This window comes from Vidua chalybeata, chromosome 3 (assembly GCF_026979565.1).
Source record: "Vidua chalybeata isolate OUT-0048 chromosome 3, bVidCha1 merged haplotype, whole genome shotgun sequence".
Lineage (NCBI taxonomy): Eukaryota > Metazoa > Chordata > Aves > Passeriformes > Viduidae > Vidua > Vidua chalybeata.
The window spans coordinates 19,470,225-19,486,981 of record NC_071532.1 but is presented as its reverse complement, the minus strand read 5'-3'; the positions used below and the strand labels follow the sequence as shown (position 1 = coordinate 19,486,981).

Sequence of the window (16,757 nt, the reverse complement as noted above, 5' to 3'; positions counted from 1 at the left end):
ATAAAATATGAGCTTTGCCCCTGTAGACCTACTGGTAAGGGAGAGTCTTTACTTACAAACAGATGAATAATGAGTATTTGTCAGATTTCTTGAGACAATCACAGTTCTCCCCCCCACCAATCTTTTAAAACCTCTACAAGCAATATGGGAAGACAGGAGCCCTCCTCCCTCCTCTCTGCAGGGACAGGAAGGAATATCACACATTGGTTCAGCACACCCACCTGCCTCTCTGCCCCACAGGAAGGCGTGACCAGGGCTGATGTCAGCCCTGATTCCCAGCTCTCTGCAGCCTCTGCATGACTGTTGTGCTTTCCTTGGTTATCAGCTGCCTCAGTCCTTGCTGGAAGTGCTCTGAATAGCCCTTCCATGAAGGGAGAGTATGGCAAAGGTCCTGCTATAACATGACAGACCCAACCACTACTTGTCGTAGACACTTCTGGCAAACAAAAGCCTTTTTCCACATCTTACAGCCATATATTATGAAAGCCTTTTCCCACATCACAGAATATTCTGAGTTGGAAGGGACCCACAAGAATCATAAAGTGAATGGCCCATACAGGGATTGAACCTACAATCTTGATGCTTTTAGCACCATATTCTGACCAACTGAGCTAATCTTCCCCCTCCACTTTTCCTGATACTTTTTTTAAATTAATGTAATTAGAGATGTGCTCTCCTTCCACGAATGCTCAAGAAATTGGCTTGACACAATTGTGCCCCACATCTAAAGCAAGGTGGGCAAAGAGCAGTTCCTGGATTCCCATGTTAACCTATTCACAGCATTTCAGACCCTTCTGGACCCCTGGGGTTCAATGCTCTCACATAGTAGGAAAGATGCAGCAGCTCACTCAAAGCAAGCCTCCACCTCACTGCTGAGTCTGGTGTGGGGAGAATTAGGGAAAAAATGGCAAAAAAGGCAAAAGGGAAAGGTAAAAAAGGCAAAAGAGATGGAAAAACAGCAAAAGGGAGGGGAAAGAAAAAGGGGGAAAAGGACCTTACCTCCTGGTGAGCCTAAGCAGAGATAAATAGCAACTATGCCTCAGAGAAAACAGCAAGAGGCCCATTAACTACAGGAACATCAAACAAACAAAATCTATCACACCAATGTTGAAAACTACTTTTGGGCTTTGAGAAGAGGGAAAAAACCCCAAACATTAATTATTTTATTTCCTAGTGGTACGAATCTAGGACCAAGCAGATTTCTCCTAGAAAGCTCCATGTCCGCTAAGGCAGAGATAAAAGTCACCTTTGTTTAAGCAGAAGAAAAAGGTTAAAGAAAGAGAAAACTGATAAATGATAAACTCAACCCTTCCCAGCAAGAGCTGAAAGCTGTCCTTACACTCCACTTCCAGTCATTCTGAGCAGCTAAACCTCAGCTCTAGATTTGCTCAGAAAAAGCCATAAGACACTTACCTTGCTTTGTGCAGTAGTGACAAGGACAGGAAAGTCCACAGTCATGGGAAAGGTGTCAACCAGGAAGATGGAAGGAGGCTTCTGTGATAGACCCATGCTGCAGGGCAGAACATCAGCTCCTCACCATGTGCTTCAACCCCAAAGAAAATATTAAAGAAAAGTCTTCTTACAATCCAGGCAGGATGTCTGCCTTGTTCAATGCAAATAATTTAAATGCCACTAGGTTTCACCTCTAATGAGAGGAAAAGCAATGGTTTGACTTCCTCTACCAAACCCTAGCTGCCAGGGTAGAGAACTCAGGAAGGTCCCTGTATTTTCATCCTGCCTCTACCACTTACATGATGCAGGCATTTCAAAAACATCCCTTTGCCTCTACCCTTTCATCCGTATGGCGAGAACCCAAAAGTCAGAATTTTACCAAAGCATGAACCAAATAGATCAAAACAAAGAAACTGAAAGCCTTTCAAACAATTAAAAGCCAAGAACATTCCCACAAAGCACTCAAGACTCCCATTTGCTACCTGTTGATCCTCAGCCTGTGCAAGCAATTATGCCCTGATTACTTTTGCTCATTTCCACAGTTCTTCCCACCTGAGAGCCAGACTCAACAGCTGGGGCTTTATCTGGGGTCCCTAGGAACTTCAATGCTGCAGGAATGTGCTGCATAGCCAGCAAGGCTCCCACTGGAAGCTAGGCATGATCTCAGGAGCTCAATGTTAAAGCTTTGCCCTTTGATGGATTGAAGATAGGACTTAAATGTTGTGGCTTAAGGATAATTTTGTCAGTGGGCTCTTTCCATTAACAGAAATGGGGAGATCTGGGTATAAATGAAACACTTGTACATATTGCCTCTATGATGAGGACAAGGTTCTGCCCCTGAACTCCAAGGAATTCTACAGCACATCCTTCAATTCAGCCACAAATTAGCCCTAACCCTTGTGTGAATCTTGCTCACCCAGCTGTTCTGTGTCTAACTTCTCTCCAGACTCCCCATCCTGCTTTTCTGAAGTCTTCACTCCGGATGTTGGCTGTCCTGCTTTCTTTTCAACTGGCCTTATTTAACTCCTTCCTTGGCAGCAATGCTCACTTGCCCACTCCTCCTCTGAGTCGACGCTCTTGCTGTCAGGATGTTGCTCAGTTATGTAAGTGAGCTCAGGGTCAGTGCTACTGCCCTGCACTCCCTTCCTCATTTGGAATAACCATGTCCAACCATGGATTTGAATTCCTACATATCAGAACCATCTTACTTTCTTCTTTTTCTTTAAGTGAATTCCTGTGTACAGTATGTAGTTCTGAAAAAGGAACAAGTGAGAGCTTTTTAAGGGGACCCTTGGATATGGTAACCTACTGGCTCTGTAACCAGCTCTTCACCATTGCACAGCACGGGGAGAATGTGCTTGTGTTCCATGGTGTTGCTTGTTCCCCTAGAGCATCCTGTGGAGTTTCTCACCAGCTCTGCAGTGACAGTGTCATCTAAAGAGCTGCGCACTCCTGACCAAAAACCCAGAACTTAACAAAATCCACACCCAGACCCCCGACTCACCTATTGGGCTTTACGGCAAAATGCACAGAAAATGAAATTACGAAGAAATGTAAGGAGACGCAGTGGGGGCAATATATCTTTAATTTTTTTGCTTTTGTTTTTTAGTATTACAGTATATTCTTATAAAAAGATACAGATAAAAAGGACACTATAGGATTTGTACATTTAATTCACCTATAGTCTTAAACTGACTAGAGAAATGAGGATAGGCCAAGGCATTACAGCAGCACACAACGTCTCACTTCAGTAAGCAGCACTGTACTTTCTAGCTTGGCAGGCAGGGCCACTTCCCAAAGTGACCTGCGAGTTTGAAGCTGAGCAGGCTTGCAGGGGAACAGAACAGCTGCAGGTGGGGATGACTTGGAAGGGAGGCGTTGAGCACAGAGCGGCTCAGGTACCGAACATTCCCTCACAGTTCTAAAAATTGCAAAGAGCTTTAAAGAGCCTGTTTGAAGGCAAGCAGGAAGGGGGAAAATGGCTTGTCAGAGAGGCTTTTCTAGATAATTTGGCTCACAGCTCCTAGTGGGGGGGCTGAAAGGACCAAGCCCTACATGAGCTGGGCAGAACATCTTGTAAATAGACAAAACTTTCTAAAGGAGAGTTTTAGTCCAGATCCTACTTTTAATTATGCTGATGTAAAACCAGAGCAACATGAACCAGTTACTGTAGATCAATTCTACATTACTTTACTACCCATAACAGAAGACTCCAGTCTGGAACCATCCAGACTCTTTCATGAAATCAGCTGCTGAAACGCCACACTAGACTGGCATCCTTCTCAGCAGGCACAGTGAACAAATCTGGCCAACTTCAGAGAATACTGGTCATCAGAACTACTACTTAGATTAGTAGATAGCTATTTTATGCGTTATGTAAATATATATATAAATTCTATATTTTCAGTTGGCCAAAATGTATTATCCAGGTTGGCCCCTTCTACCTTTATAAGGAAACTAGGCTGGCAAATGGAGACTACCTCTTTGCACGGCAGGCAATCAGAAATCTCCCATGTCAAGCATGGGAGCCAAGGAGCCATGGCCAAACACCTTCTGATTGCCAGAGACTCCATGGGTTACAAACCAACCAGTAGAAAGATTTTGCTTAACTGAGGTAACCTGGGGAGGTGGGCTGGAGGATGAAAGAGGTAAAGTAGATGAAATGTTTCTTTGGCCATAGAGATAGAGAGAAATATTAGCTCTGAGGAAGGAGAACTGTCCCAGTTTTTCTCACTAGTGTGTTAGATCTGCTGACAAGTTACAGGCCATGAACCACTTTTGGCCATCTAGCCAAGCTTCTGTGGAATTATGGACCAAATTTGTGTGGAAGAGTGAAGTTTGGGTGTGCAACTGTGCACCTTAACTCTTCTCAATCTTCTCACCATGATAAAAAACAAACATCTTTTGTAGAAAGTTGTCTAAAATAACCAGCCCCCATCAAATCACCACAAGCATTAAAATGAGAGTTTTCCAAGAACTAGAATCACCAGGGGCAGAGTAATTATGACAAAAGGCAAAAGGTTTTTTTTTCCTCCCTCCCTTCCCACACCAAGACTGCTCACCTGCATCCCCTGGCCTGCCTCAGCCAGCACAGGAGCCAAGCCAGCTCTCCAACTGGTGTAATGCCCTGGCACGGTCTCAATAGTCTTTGCTGTAATGCAGTGTATACATACATACAAACATAGCAAACTAAAATAAGGCAAAATAAATAGAGGTGTCAGATTTACAGGTTCCCCTTAGAGATTCCTAAAACCCTTTTTTTTTTTATTAATCATTTAACCCCCAAACAGACAAACAAAACCCAAAACAACCAACCTAGAAACAAAACTGCATATATCATGTACATCATCTACTGTACAACGGATCTCATTTCCCCTCAAGGAAACTCCTGACACAAGCTTCTCCTGTGCAACCCAGCTCAAAGTGTGATCTTTCCTAAAGAAAAGGAAAGATTTAGCCAGTGGGGCTGATCATTATGGAAACACCTGCCCCACGGTCTCCCACCAGGATCCTTCGCAATTCCTTTCCCTTCCTCAGACATTGTGAACACATTACAGAAATGCTTCTGAAGGACATCCAGGTTTTTTCCCTAGTGAGGAAGTCTCTCAGCCCTGAATACGAGTTCTACTTCTGCTTTTGTAGGGAACTGGTGCCTGGACAATGGCTGTGCTACAGAGCATAGAAGGGTCTTGCTCCTTGAAGTCACTTTACCTTGTAGCATTTCTAGAGACACAATAGACTGAGAAGAGTGACTCAGTTCAAAGCAAGTGGAAGGGGCAGGGAGTCTTCTTCAGTCTTTTCTGGGCTCATCCTCATGCAACCTGTGCAGCAACAGTGCAGAGACACAGAGGTGAGTGAGCACTAGACCTCTAGGGACAAATTCTGGAGAGTTAGAAAGTACCTCTTCTAGGTGTGAGGAACTTCATCCTAAAGTCAGCAATTACTATATTTCTGCAGGAAGCAGAACAAGCCCTCAATTGTGCCCTTCTTTCTCACATCTCCTTCTTCTCCACTTATTTCCAGCCACAGAGTGTCTTCTCTTAAAATGCTGCTTCTATGCACCTTGCTTCTAGGTGCAAGGACAACAGCAGACCCTAGCTCTTCTCCAGCTTTTCCAGTGATGTCAGACCTCAGACTGCTTCCCAAACCTACTCTGGAATAAGGTTTCCTTTCTCCTTCAGCACCTGGCAACTCAACTACAACTGCTGAAGAAGAGAGCATTATATGCACTCGCAGTACCCAAGAGATGAGAAACACAGGCAAACTTGGCTTCAGCAGAATGTGATGCCAGGCCCTACAGCAGAGCAAATTTTTTTCCTTATCTTCTGTGTGGGTAACCTCATCTCATACAGTAGATAATTTAATGGGCCTCTCTGCTTGTCATCACTTGTATGAAAACACTGCTTGCCTCAGTGTGAAACTGAGCTTTTCTAAAACCTTCTTTATGAACTTTCACCACGAAGTCAAGAGCCTGGGGGACTGTCCAGCACACTGAATGAAGCTTTTGGCCACCATCACTGATTTGGCATCCCCAAAACGGGGAGCCTGGGGCACTGGAGTGCTGAGAAAGTCGAGCTGCATTGAATCAAGGCATGACTCTGAGCTTTCTGTCCATCCCCTTAAGGATCCCACAGCTGATTTACAGGAGTTGCACAATCTCTCATAATTAACGTATGAGTTAAAGAGGTGGCAAAACTATAGCAGCTTTCTTTGAGTCCCAGTGTGGCTGGAGTGTTGTTGCATACCATCATGCAGGACCTCTTTAAATCAGGGCTGAACTGTGTACACAAAGGGACAGAGGATTTATCATTCTCTCTGCTTTTGCTACATTTGTGGCCTGGCAAAGTGACTTCAGTTTCAGAAAGCACAGCACAAACCTGGTTTGACAAATACGGGGGCAGGGGGAATGCTGTAATTATATTCAAAGGGTTTGCCCTGAGGTGTTTCTTCTCTGGCAGCTGCCACACATACAGTCTGCCTTATCAAACAAGTACCTGGGGAGCAAGCAAGCAGCTGTACTTGCACAACATCTTGCACTAGGACTGACCTTGGCACTACACGTGAAGTTCTGGGTGAGTCCTAAACCCAGGGAGAACAAAGAGGGAGGGAAAAAACCCTATAATGTTCTAATGCCTAAAAGCATAATCTTTGGAATTGAGGGATTATTAAATTCTAAACTCAACTGTATACCAATTTGGCACATATTACCACCTCTCATATGGCTTACATGGCATAGGTTACATGGCATGCTTTAAAACAAGACAAACAAAAGGGCTGGGATATATAGCAAGTCTACTTCAGGGAGCAGCAAGGAGCTTGTTAATATAATTTACAAGAGACATTTCTAAAAATCCATTTGTAATTTAAAATAAAAATGCGTAAAAAAAGTGAGATTTTTTTCTTAAACTTTCAAAAACTTTTATGAAATAGTCTTTCTTCTACAAGGTGCTTGTGTCCACTGCAATAGGCATTGCTGTTAATAGCTAATCCCAGAAGGGGAGTGGGATAGTAAGGGAGGAGAATGCACCCAGCTCTTGTAAGATACCAGCTCTTTACGATGAGTATTATACAGAGGCGCGGCAGTCTGGAATGTCCTAAATAGGGAAATTCTGGGGTGGGAGACTCAAAATCCAGTAAACAATGAAACATCAGAGTTTAACAATTCTGACTTTTTTGCTTCTCTTCTCTCAATTCTCTTTTTTGCTTTTAATAGTTTACATAATTATTTAACTCTCAAAGTGTTCAGAAAACCACCACAGTTTGCTTCTCCAATATTGTAGTGTGTAATACTGATCAGGCAGCGTGCATTGCAGAGGAAGTTCTGTTCTGCAGACTCAGTGCAGAGCCTGAGGTTAAGTGACATTCAGAGAAAAATCAAACCAAATGATTAAACTTCCCTGGGATTCCTTGACATTTTGTGCTATTGTCTAATGCAGCAATTTGTAGATGGTGGGCTCCTCTTCTCAAATGTTCTCTCTTTTCTTCCTGTCTAGGAGGAAGAATCCATCACCATTATTTCTTTTCCTATTTTCCTTCTCCAGGGAAGATAATAAAAAAAGAAGACAAGTTTGAAAAAAAAAGGTAAAAAAAAAAAGGCCATGACAGCCCACACAGTCCAATCCCTTTCCTAGAACCATGAAGACACATAGACTTCAAGCATCTTCTTGGGTTCTTTGCTTTTCTGCTTATATATTTAATTCATGTAACCTAACTACAAATTTATTTGTTTCTTCTGAATTAGCTCAACTTCAAAGCCTGCTTGGCTTACACAATTCTGTGTCCTCCTTGAAAAACTCTCAGTTTTAATTATGGAGCTCTCCCGTGGTTCATCCCAAGTGATTTTTTCAAAATTAAAAAGTCAGCATGCTCCAAGGCTCTCCTTTGACACCATTCATACCTTTCTGAGTGACATGATTCCCCTCAGCAAGAGTGGGGTGTGTGCAATGGAGGTCAGGCTGTTAGACAGAAAGACCAGTTCATGCCAACAGCAATCACAGCTAGCATCAAGTGGAAAAGAAATCTCACTTCTGGCAGGCAGTGAACCTGTACACTGTTTTATACTGGAGACCTGTGGATGATACTAGGGAGCTCCCAATTTCCAATCTTGCACAAACAGATCAGAAATTTTCCACTGATTCTCTGCCAGCCTCTAGCAATGACAACAGACTCTACAGTCATCTACTTGTAATCCCAACCTGGCAGTGGCTTAGTTTTCTAAAGGAAAGCCAGAGTTTCTTTCAAAGAAGATGCATTTCACAGCCTTGAGACTCAACCACCAAGAAATTCCAGAAAACTTCTTCTAGCAAAGCAGAATCCAAAAGACTTTTGCAAATTATTCTATGTTGATCCTGATTCTTGATTTTCATTTTGTTACAGAAACTGATGACTTCTTTCTAAGCTTCACTTGCTTTGGACAGTGTAGGCCACACAAAAATACTATACAGGACATGAGCTTAAATGCATTTTTCAGGTGCTGATCAGTGGCTTATAAAATTCAGTTCTAGAATGGAATTGGAAACTTGAGAACCACATCCCAACAAACCCCTGAAGGCCAGTCTATATCCTGAAGAAGTGATAGTTGTTTACAAAATTGGTCTGAAATTAGTCTTCCTTGTTATCAGCAAGATGGAGATCATGACTAGTTTTTACTTTGGCACACAGAAAATTATCCTGTTCCAGCTGTGAGGCTGTCTGCAAGGCCCAAGTACTTTCTGTCATCACCATAAGGCCTTTGATGACACAACAAACTCCCAGAAGCAAATCTGTCAGCTCTGCGTGGCCCAGTCACAGGCCCTGCTGGATCCACAGAGGCACTTTTATAATGGGTCAAGTTAGGAGCACAGAAGAGGGGTGAGAGGAAAGCTGATCATGGAAAGGTAATGTCTCTAGCTACAGACCAAAGAAAGCCTTTGGGGCAGCTGTCAGCCAGGTGCCATCACACACATTCATCTTCCTTGTTTTGCACTTTTTCAACACCTTCTTTTGGTTGACTATTTTTCTTCCTCTTGTAATTAATAATTTAGCTTTGTCACAACCCGCTCACGGCTTGTCTCTAAGCCTTGGTTCCCCGAACGCTTGCGGTTACGCTTCAGCTTGGATAAGTCTTTGTCAAAGACTTCACCCGACCTTAATGCTGACACCAGGTCATCAAACTCTCCACTCTCTTCAGAGATGCTTCCAGCTTTTGCTTTCTTTTGTCGCCTCTCTTTCTCCCTCTGTTCTTTTAGCTGTGGAGAAGGACACAGAGTTTTAGGATTAGCTAACCAAGATGCCAGATCACTAGGTACACTGCCAAGAAGTAGCTAAAATGCATCAGCACGGATTAGAGGAAAAAAAAGAGTAAGAGCTTATCCACAAGGCCATCACCTGTGCCAAGAGCAACAAGAAGCCATGCTGGGCTTCTCTTCTACACAGGCAAGAAGAAAGCAGGAGAAATGAGGAATGAGTAGCAGCGCACATCTGCCTCACACAGAACAATCGGCCTGCAGCAAGAGGACACACAGGATCTGTCCATGCTGCCACTGTTTTGCGCTAATTTTACAGCAGGATAGTGCCAGCTCAGCTCTTTCTTTCCATTGCTCAGCTCCAGAATCAGTAGAACTGGCAAAGAATGGTGCTGGCTGTCAGGAATCAGGTCGCTCACTCTGCAAATGTTAGCCCCACATTGCTGGAAGACTCTTTCCATAAGGCCTCCCTCATGACATATTAGACCTATGAAACCATCCTACAATGCTTTAACAGTGGGCCCTGAACTTTCCAGGCTGGCTGAGATGAAACTTGAGCCTATGTCCTGGCATTTTATCCCTGTATCTAACAGTAAGGCTGCTGGCATCATGGTATTTTACCTCTCTCCTCTTCTGAAAGGCAAAAACCACTGCTTTTGGCTCAGCAAACATTTAAATCAGCAACTCCCGGCAGCGCGGCCTGGGGCAATGGCAGCAGCAAGGGCTAAGGCGTCAGCAGGGGGGAAGGACTTGAGGGACTGACAAATCCTCAGGCAGCACAGAGGCTGAGGTTAGAGGGGGAGGCTGGTTCACACAAACCCCTGGGGACACACATGTCTGACTCCCAGCAGCAAAACCCACAGAAAGCTCTCCTGCCACATCAAGGCCAGACAAGGCCCCAGTCATCAAGGCATTGAGGTTGGCCAGAGACAAATACTGCCGGTGTGGGCTGCAGCAGGTGCCAGGGCATTTGCTGTGTCACTGTGCACTGTCAGATGACAGGCACACAGCAGATGATGATGGAGTCTGACTGGAAGCTGACCAGCTTGGCAGGACTGAAGGAAATCTGGCTTCTTTGCTTGCTGCCCAAAAGCAGGATAGTCTGGCATGGGGTGGTGGCAACCCCATCCTGCAAAGTGCCAGGGCAAAAATGCCTGGGGGCTAGATTTGTTATCTGAATCCAAAAGAGGGTAATTTGGGAGTCAAACTTGAGGTATCCTCTAGAGCTGACAAGACAGACAGCAGGGAAAATGTCATATGTGAGAACAGAAGGATGTCAAAGAGAGGTGTCAGGGAGAAGAACATAAAACAGTTACAGGATGTGAGCATTGGAATTTCTCTCAAGGCATGAAGAGGTGAGGGAAGGAAACATCTTCCTGTGCCCAGATCCTCACCATGGCCTCCATGCGTGCTCTGCGCTCCTCCTCTTCCTTTTTCTTCCTCATATTCTCCAGATCTTGCTTGGCCTCTGCAAATGACTGTAAGAAAGTGTCGAAGATGCCAAAAAATTCATCTGGCTGCATCTTGCCCTCAGTCTCTCCAAAATGCTTCAGTGCCTTGGCATACTGTCAAGGGGCAGAAAACACAAGAGCCATAATTAGGTAGGCAGTTTGGTGAAGACAGCAAAGATAGCTTATGAGTAACCACACCATGTAATTCAATACCCTCTGAAAATTCATGTGGCAAGAGTAGAAACCACCCCCAGCAACAGAAGTGCTTCTCCTTAAGGCAGGTGCATCTATCCCTGAGGAGTCTGCTCTCCTGGATTTCCTTTGGGCAACATGCAGCAATAGTGCTGGAGAGCACTAACTGTCCACTGGTACAAAAAGTGATCTTTAGTTCATGAGAGCAATAGAGTAATTTCAGAGGATGACACTGTGGCCACATCTTGGCTACAGCTGCAGGACAGCCAGGGCATGGAAGACAGTGAGCTAGCTGGGGAAACAGATAGTTTTAGTCCATACTTTCCCCTTCCATCTTCCCTTCAAATCCACTTTTAAAATGCCTGTAGGTAAAAGTTTTTTGCAATAAAGCTACAGTCTGTCCTCTCAGAAACCTTCTGCCATGTCATCCATCTCTCTGGAGTCCTCTGAGTCAGGGTGTTGCCTGGGAGAAAGGAGACTATAGACAGACAAGGCATGAGAGAGGGGCAAGGAAAGCAGCCAGGGCTCCCGGGCAGACTTAAAAGAGAGTGAATACATCACAAGTGGTTTTTATTTTAAAAGGCAAATGTTGAGTCTGCAGGACACATATGGAGGCAGCCAACTGGCAGGACTTCAGTCACTGGGCAGTCCTGATGGGGATATGGTAAATTCACAGCAACCCCTGGCTCTTGGACATCAGTCCTGCAGTAGTTGTAGTCTCTCCTTTGCACTCTCACACTCCCAGGCACGTTTCATTGCTCACCAAAACGCACTCAAATGCAAACACATATACAGCATGTATGCACGTACAGTAAGTGCTGTGTAAGGACACACATCCATTGCCCAGCCGCCCTCCTTCACACTCCTTTGTGCTGCAGCAAGCAGCCCCAGGAACACACTCCTGTGTGCCCTCGTGCACAGCTTCCCTGGAATTCCCTTGCACTTTAGCACACAACCACAGAGCAGCAGAGCATCCTTACAAACCCCAACATTTACCAAACCAGGTTATGGACTGTCACCAAGCTCTCTGATGCAAGTATTCAGCCCATACTAACACAGCCCAGTTTCCCTTTCCTTATGTGAGTGCTCTTGCAGAATGGAAAAGACAGTAAGAACAGTTCAGGCTCTGATCCCAGCACAAAATGAGTTTGGAAGCAGGTCTTATAAACCCCTCTGGCCCTGTACCAGGTAAAGCATAAACAATATCTCCCAGTCAACTGCAGAGGGAAGAAATCTCCAAAGAAAGCAACTTCCTTCTGGCACAGCCTGAGAGATTCAGCATCTCCCCTTCTCTGCTATCCCTGCCAGGCCCACAAAGCAGTTTGAAGCAATAGATTCTTTTTTCTTTCTTTAAAAAGGCTGTGTTCTCAGCCAGAAACAAACAAAGAAACCCAAAGAATCTTGGAAAAAAAGTGTTGGAAGAAATGCAAATTGCTTTGAGCTACCAAACATGGCAGGAGTTGAAGGAAACACTACATAGAAACAGCAACAGATTACTTCTCTGTTTAACTCTTTTCTCTGAAGCCTCTGAAAACATACGCACTAGTATGCACACCTACACCCTCTCCCCACCCCTCTCTGTAATTTTTTCAGTATATAATATACACACAGGCTTTTTGAATATTAGGGAAGTGCAGCATTCTACAGCAACCCACAATGAACCAGCCTCAGCTCTTTGGCAGAGAGCATATAGGCTGTAAATACTACAGAAGGAGATAAAGCATCTCCATATGCTCTATTTTCTTGTCTTGTGTGCTCCAGTGTGACAATCAGCCAGAGAGGCAGGGTAGTGCCAGAGAAAGACTTCAGGATAGGCATTGCCACCACTGCTTGAACACACAGAGCACCTGAAGCTCATTTCTCACAGGGGACGTCCTACCTGGAATCTCTTCCCACTTAATTTGCCATTAACTCCTGTGAAAATTGAAACTAAAGCATAAATTAAGAGCAGTGACTAGAGCTGCCAGCTAGAAGGAAGGCTTGTTAAACTGCTGCAAAGCCTGAAGTCAGGGGCAGTCCACAGGAGACAGCCATTGCACCTTGCAATGCACTGCCTCCATCCCGTGTTCCTCCTGTGCTCAGCAAAGGTAAGTGAGAGGGCACACAGAAATGAGCTGGTTTAGTCCATGAATGTCCACAGGGGTTTCCTAGTCATTTAAGGAAACTGGAGGTTGAAAAGGCAGGGGTTCCTTGCCTGAGGCTCTTGGATCCTACATACATGGAAGTCTCCTTTAGAGGGTGGTGTTGTGTCTGCAAATGCTCTGCACGAGGCTTGTCACCCAGCTATTAGCACCAGCTAGTTTGTGTCACAATGGCAAGAGGGGCTTTTGCCACTGCCTCCTCACTGCCACTCCGAGGAGGAACAGTGTTGCTGTGCTTGAAAGACTCAGCAGCCTGGAAGCCTTCCAGACACATTCATGAGTCTAAGGTGTTGTGGTCTCTAAGCAGCAGCAAGGAGGCTGAGAACAGCCTGTCTTTGGTGCTCTGTAACACAGGGCTTAGGAGGAGGTCACAATCACTTACTGTAAAGCAGTGAAAGATGAAAAGCAAAAAATCTGTGAGCTGGATGACCTAAAATAACTACAAAAGGAAAAATCTGGAGTTCACTGAAATAAACATTCTCCTTCTTTCTCTCCCCTCTCTGGAAAAAAAAAGCTGACTGAGCAGAGGAAGGCAAGTCAGGAGATCCAGCTTCTGCTGCCAGCTCTGCCCATGATGTGGCTTGGGAATTCATGATTCCTTTCTAAGCCTTGTGTTCTCCATTCATTACAGAACAGAAAGCATCGCCCCACTAATCTGAAAAAGCAAATGGCAAAAAACAGTTGTTTATATCTGTAGGGCACTGCTAATGTAATGCACTATTGTAAAGAGACATGTGCTGTCTTTTCACTGTTTAAACTAAAGCAGACCCCTCTGGCTTTATTACTACTTCTACTTCTCTGTAATTCTGGTTCTGCGACCACGTGTGCTTTTCCAAAGCACCGGTGCTGGGATGAGGGGCAGTGAGCTGCTGCAGATAGCCTCCAACAATGCTGTCACAAAGCCCAGGCTTCTACCTGCCCACAGTGGCTAAAATCACACTGCCTGCCTCACTCAGGGCATTAAGAGGCAGAGTGGTGTGGACCAAGGTGCTCTGGATGCCAGCCCTCTCTTTTGCTCCCTGTCACGGGATTTGTGTCACTGTGTACGGATCACTTGACTGTTCCATGGGCAGATTCCCTGCCAAACAACACCAGCTCTTGCACACAGTTGTGAAATCTGTAGCTAAGTCCTCATGGATGAAAAATGCTTCCCAGAATTTTGTGATGTGCGCTAGTATTGTGGAACAAGGGCTGAAACTTGCGTATTCCTCAAGTCATTTGGGGACAGATGACAGGGGCAAAAGCAAAATGGAAAACTGTGTTTCAGCAGGTTTTCCACTGTAACACAGAATGGTATATCTTTTTTCATTAAGAAATTCATTTCTCCACCATAAGGGCCCCCAAGCTCCATGATATAACAGGTCCATGAGCTCAGTGCCAGTTCTGCTTCCTCTGCCAAACTTTCCACTGAATTTATCCTCTTGCCAAAGCAAATCGTTTAGACAGTCGTTTATTTTAAAAAGCCATTTTAGCAAGGAGAGGGAAAGCGGGACAGCAGCACACACAAACTCTGCTGTGCTTGCCAACGAAATGTTAAACAGTGGCAGAAGACCTCTGGAAGCGGCAGGAATGGGGCTCTATGAGGAGAAGGAAAAACAGCCATGATAAAAATTTCCTGCTGTCTGTGCTGTCTGCTGTTGCAGGAAGAGCCAATATGCAACTGAATTATACCATGTAGCCATGGAACATGAACTGTATTTCCCAGACAAGTACTCTTGAGTGTGCTCTCATGAAGACACCAATTCAGTACTGAAGCAGGTCAAATAAATGTCTTTTCTCTTTATGGGACAAATTCAGATCAGTTAATGAAAAGAGGCCTGCCAATTTCAGGCAGGGCTGGGCCCAGCTCTTCTTGTGCCTAAATGCTCTTAAAGGATTCTCCCAGGAATTTAAAAGTTACATCAAGTTACACATGCTTTAAACATTTCTCCTACATAAGATGCCAACCTGCACTGGAGCATCTGAAGATCTAAGTTACTGTACAACAACTGTGTGATTTATTTACCAAATGGCTGGTGATGTCTCTTGTAGAATACCTCATCTTGACTTTCTTAGTCTCTGTCCTTATTCATTTGCCCCAGCAGCTGACAAAAGACACCAGTCCCCAAAATGCACAACTGAAGTGCACAGCCTGTAACTAGCACTTGAACTATAGCATTTCTTTGTGCTTCATAGCATTCTGCCATTAATGACTATTTTCATAAATGGTTTTCACTCAGCAAGCTTTCACTGCCTTTCTGTTCTTCAAAACAGTTACTGTAGGTGCTAAGCTTATTGAATGTATGTGCAGATTCTGAACTCCTTTCTCCATCATGATAAACACCTTGCTTGAGAGGAACTGTCATCAGAAAGACTGGAAATGGACACTTTTCCTACCCACATTGCCCAGGCAGTAGTGTCCACAGTGTCTCTATAGAGAGGCTTAAGTTTGACATCTAGCACAGGAATGACAATAACTGACCAAGTAGACTTTGTACTACTAACAAGATCCAAAGTGTCTTAAAAACAGGTTTGTTATAAACCAAGCACAAAGTAGAACAGTTCTGAGGAGGTCTAGTGATCTAAGTTCATACCTGTCAATATTTAAGTACATAGTAAAGATTCATATAGGACAAATGCCACCTTTTTCAAGTAGAAAAATAAAATTGATACCATAGGAGGTTACTCTTCCTCTGCTTGGGCATTTTCATTGCTTTCCACAGGAAACAGAGAAAAAATTTTCATGAATAAAATTCAACCTCTTATTTCTTATGTTAAAAAAAAAAAAAATCAATTTTTCATCTGTTCAAACACATAAAAACTGGTGAAGGATTCCAGGGCAGAGTTTCACTTTCTCCTGCCCCCACCTTCCAGTTTATGGGAAATAGCAGAAAACATTATCCCTTGATCTACTCTATATACTCCCTTATAAAGTGGTATTGAAAGTGAGAAAAACACAAAAAGAACAAGAACCAGCTGTGCTAGAAAGCCTGTTTAGAGAGCTGGTCTAAGTTTTCAATCAGTTCTTAACCAAGCCATCTGTTTACTGCATGAAGATAAGTACAGTTACAAGGCTTCCTTTGCAAACATGGATGCCTGCATCTGACAACCTGGCCCTTTAAATTTAAAATATCACTTCCTCCCCGTGGCCACTCACTTTGAATGGTTCTGTTTAAGCAAAACGGCCTAAAAGGTACTGCATGGGATTGTGAAAAATATTGTCTGCTGAGAAGGTCAGCACCACACCTTGGTAATGGATTGTTTCCATCACTAAATAAATTACTTTTGCTAATATTGAAAAGGTTTAAAAAAATATAAAAACTTCCCCAGTTTGGAAAGATAAGTTATATTGTTTTAAATCCCAGCTGAGGAAACATGGCTCTGATTAACTCATGGTAATCAATTAGCCACATCTATATTTAGGATATCCAACTCCAGCTGTTAAAACTAGGGCTTCATTATTATTAATAAATCTGTGAGTCAGACCAGTTCTTCCTAGGCTCATTTGGATATTGTTCAAAGTCCTCCCTGCCCCACTACCTTTTTTGCTCAATTTTCTTTGCTTTGACAAATCAAAAAAAGAACAGGACAATCAGATGTCTTGGTCCTTCTCTTCCTTTAATTGGCTAATTCCATTGTGTTTCCATGGTAAGAAAAAAGCTTGTGATTCAACAAGCACAGAGAGCCCATTGAGGTTGGAAGATGTTATAAGCTTTGCAAAGCACATCTGGTTTGTTGAAAATTTCCAGCTTTTTCCTTTTTTTTTTTTTTTTTTTTTTTCCTTTTTTAAGAAAGAAAAGAGGAAAAAGAGGAAGAAG

General features: G+C 43.8%; 1 protein-coding gene across 1 annotated transcript in view; it reads right to left on the bottom strand.

Annotated features, from left to right (window-relative positions):
- Positions 1–7,464: 7,464 nt before the first annotated feature.
- The window catches only part of DAAM2 (dishevelled associated activator of morphogenesis 2), a 170,579-nt gene continuing 161,286 nt past the window's right edge, over positions 7,465–16,757 (bottom strand). The window contains exons 24-25 of the mRNA XM_053938696.1: positions 10,571–10,741; positions 7,465–9,179 (exon numbers count right to left, since the gene is read on the bottom strand). Of these exons, the coding sequence (XP_053794671.1) occupies positions 8,964–9,179; positions 10,571–10,741 (387 nt within the window). The 3' untranslated portion in view covers positions 7,465–8,963. The remainder of the gene's footprint in view (positions 9,180–10,570; positions 10,742–16,757) is intronic.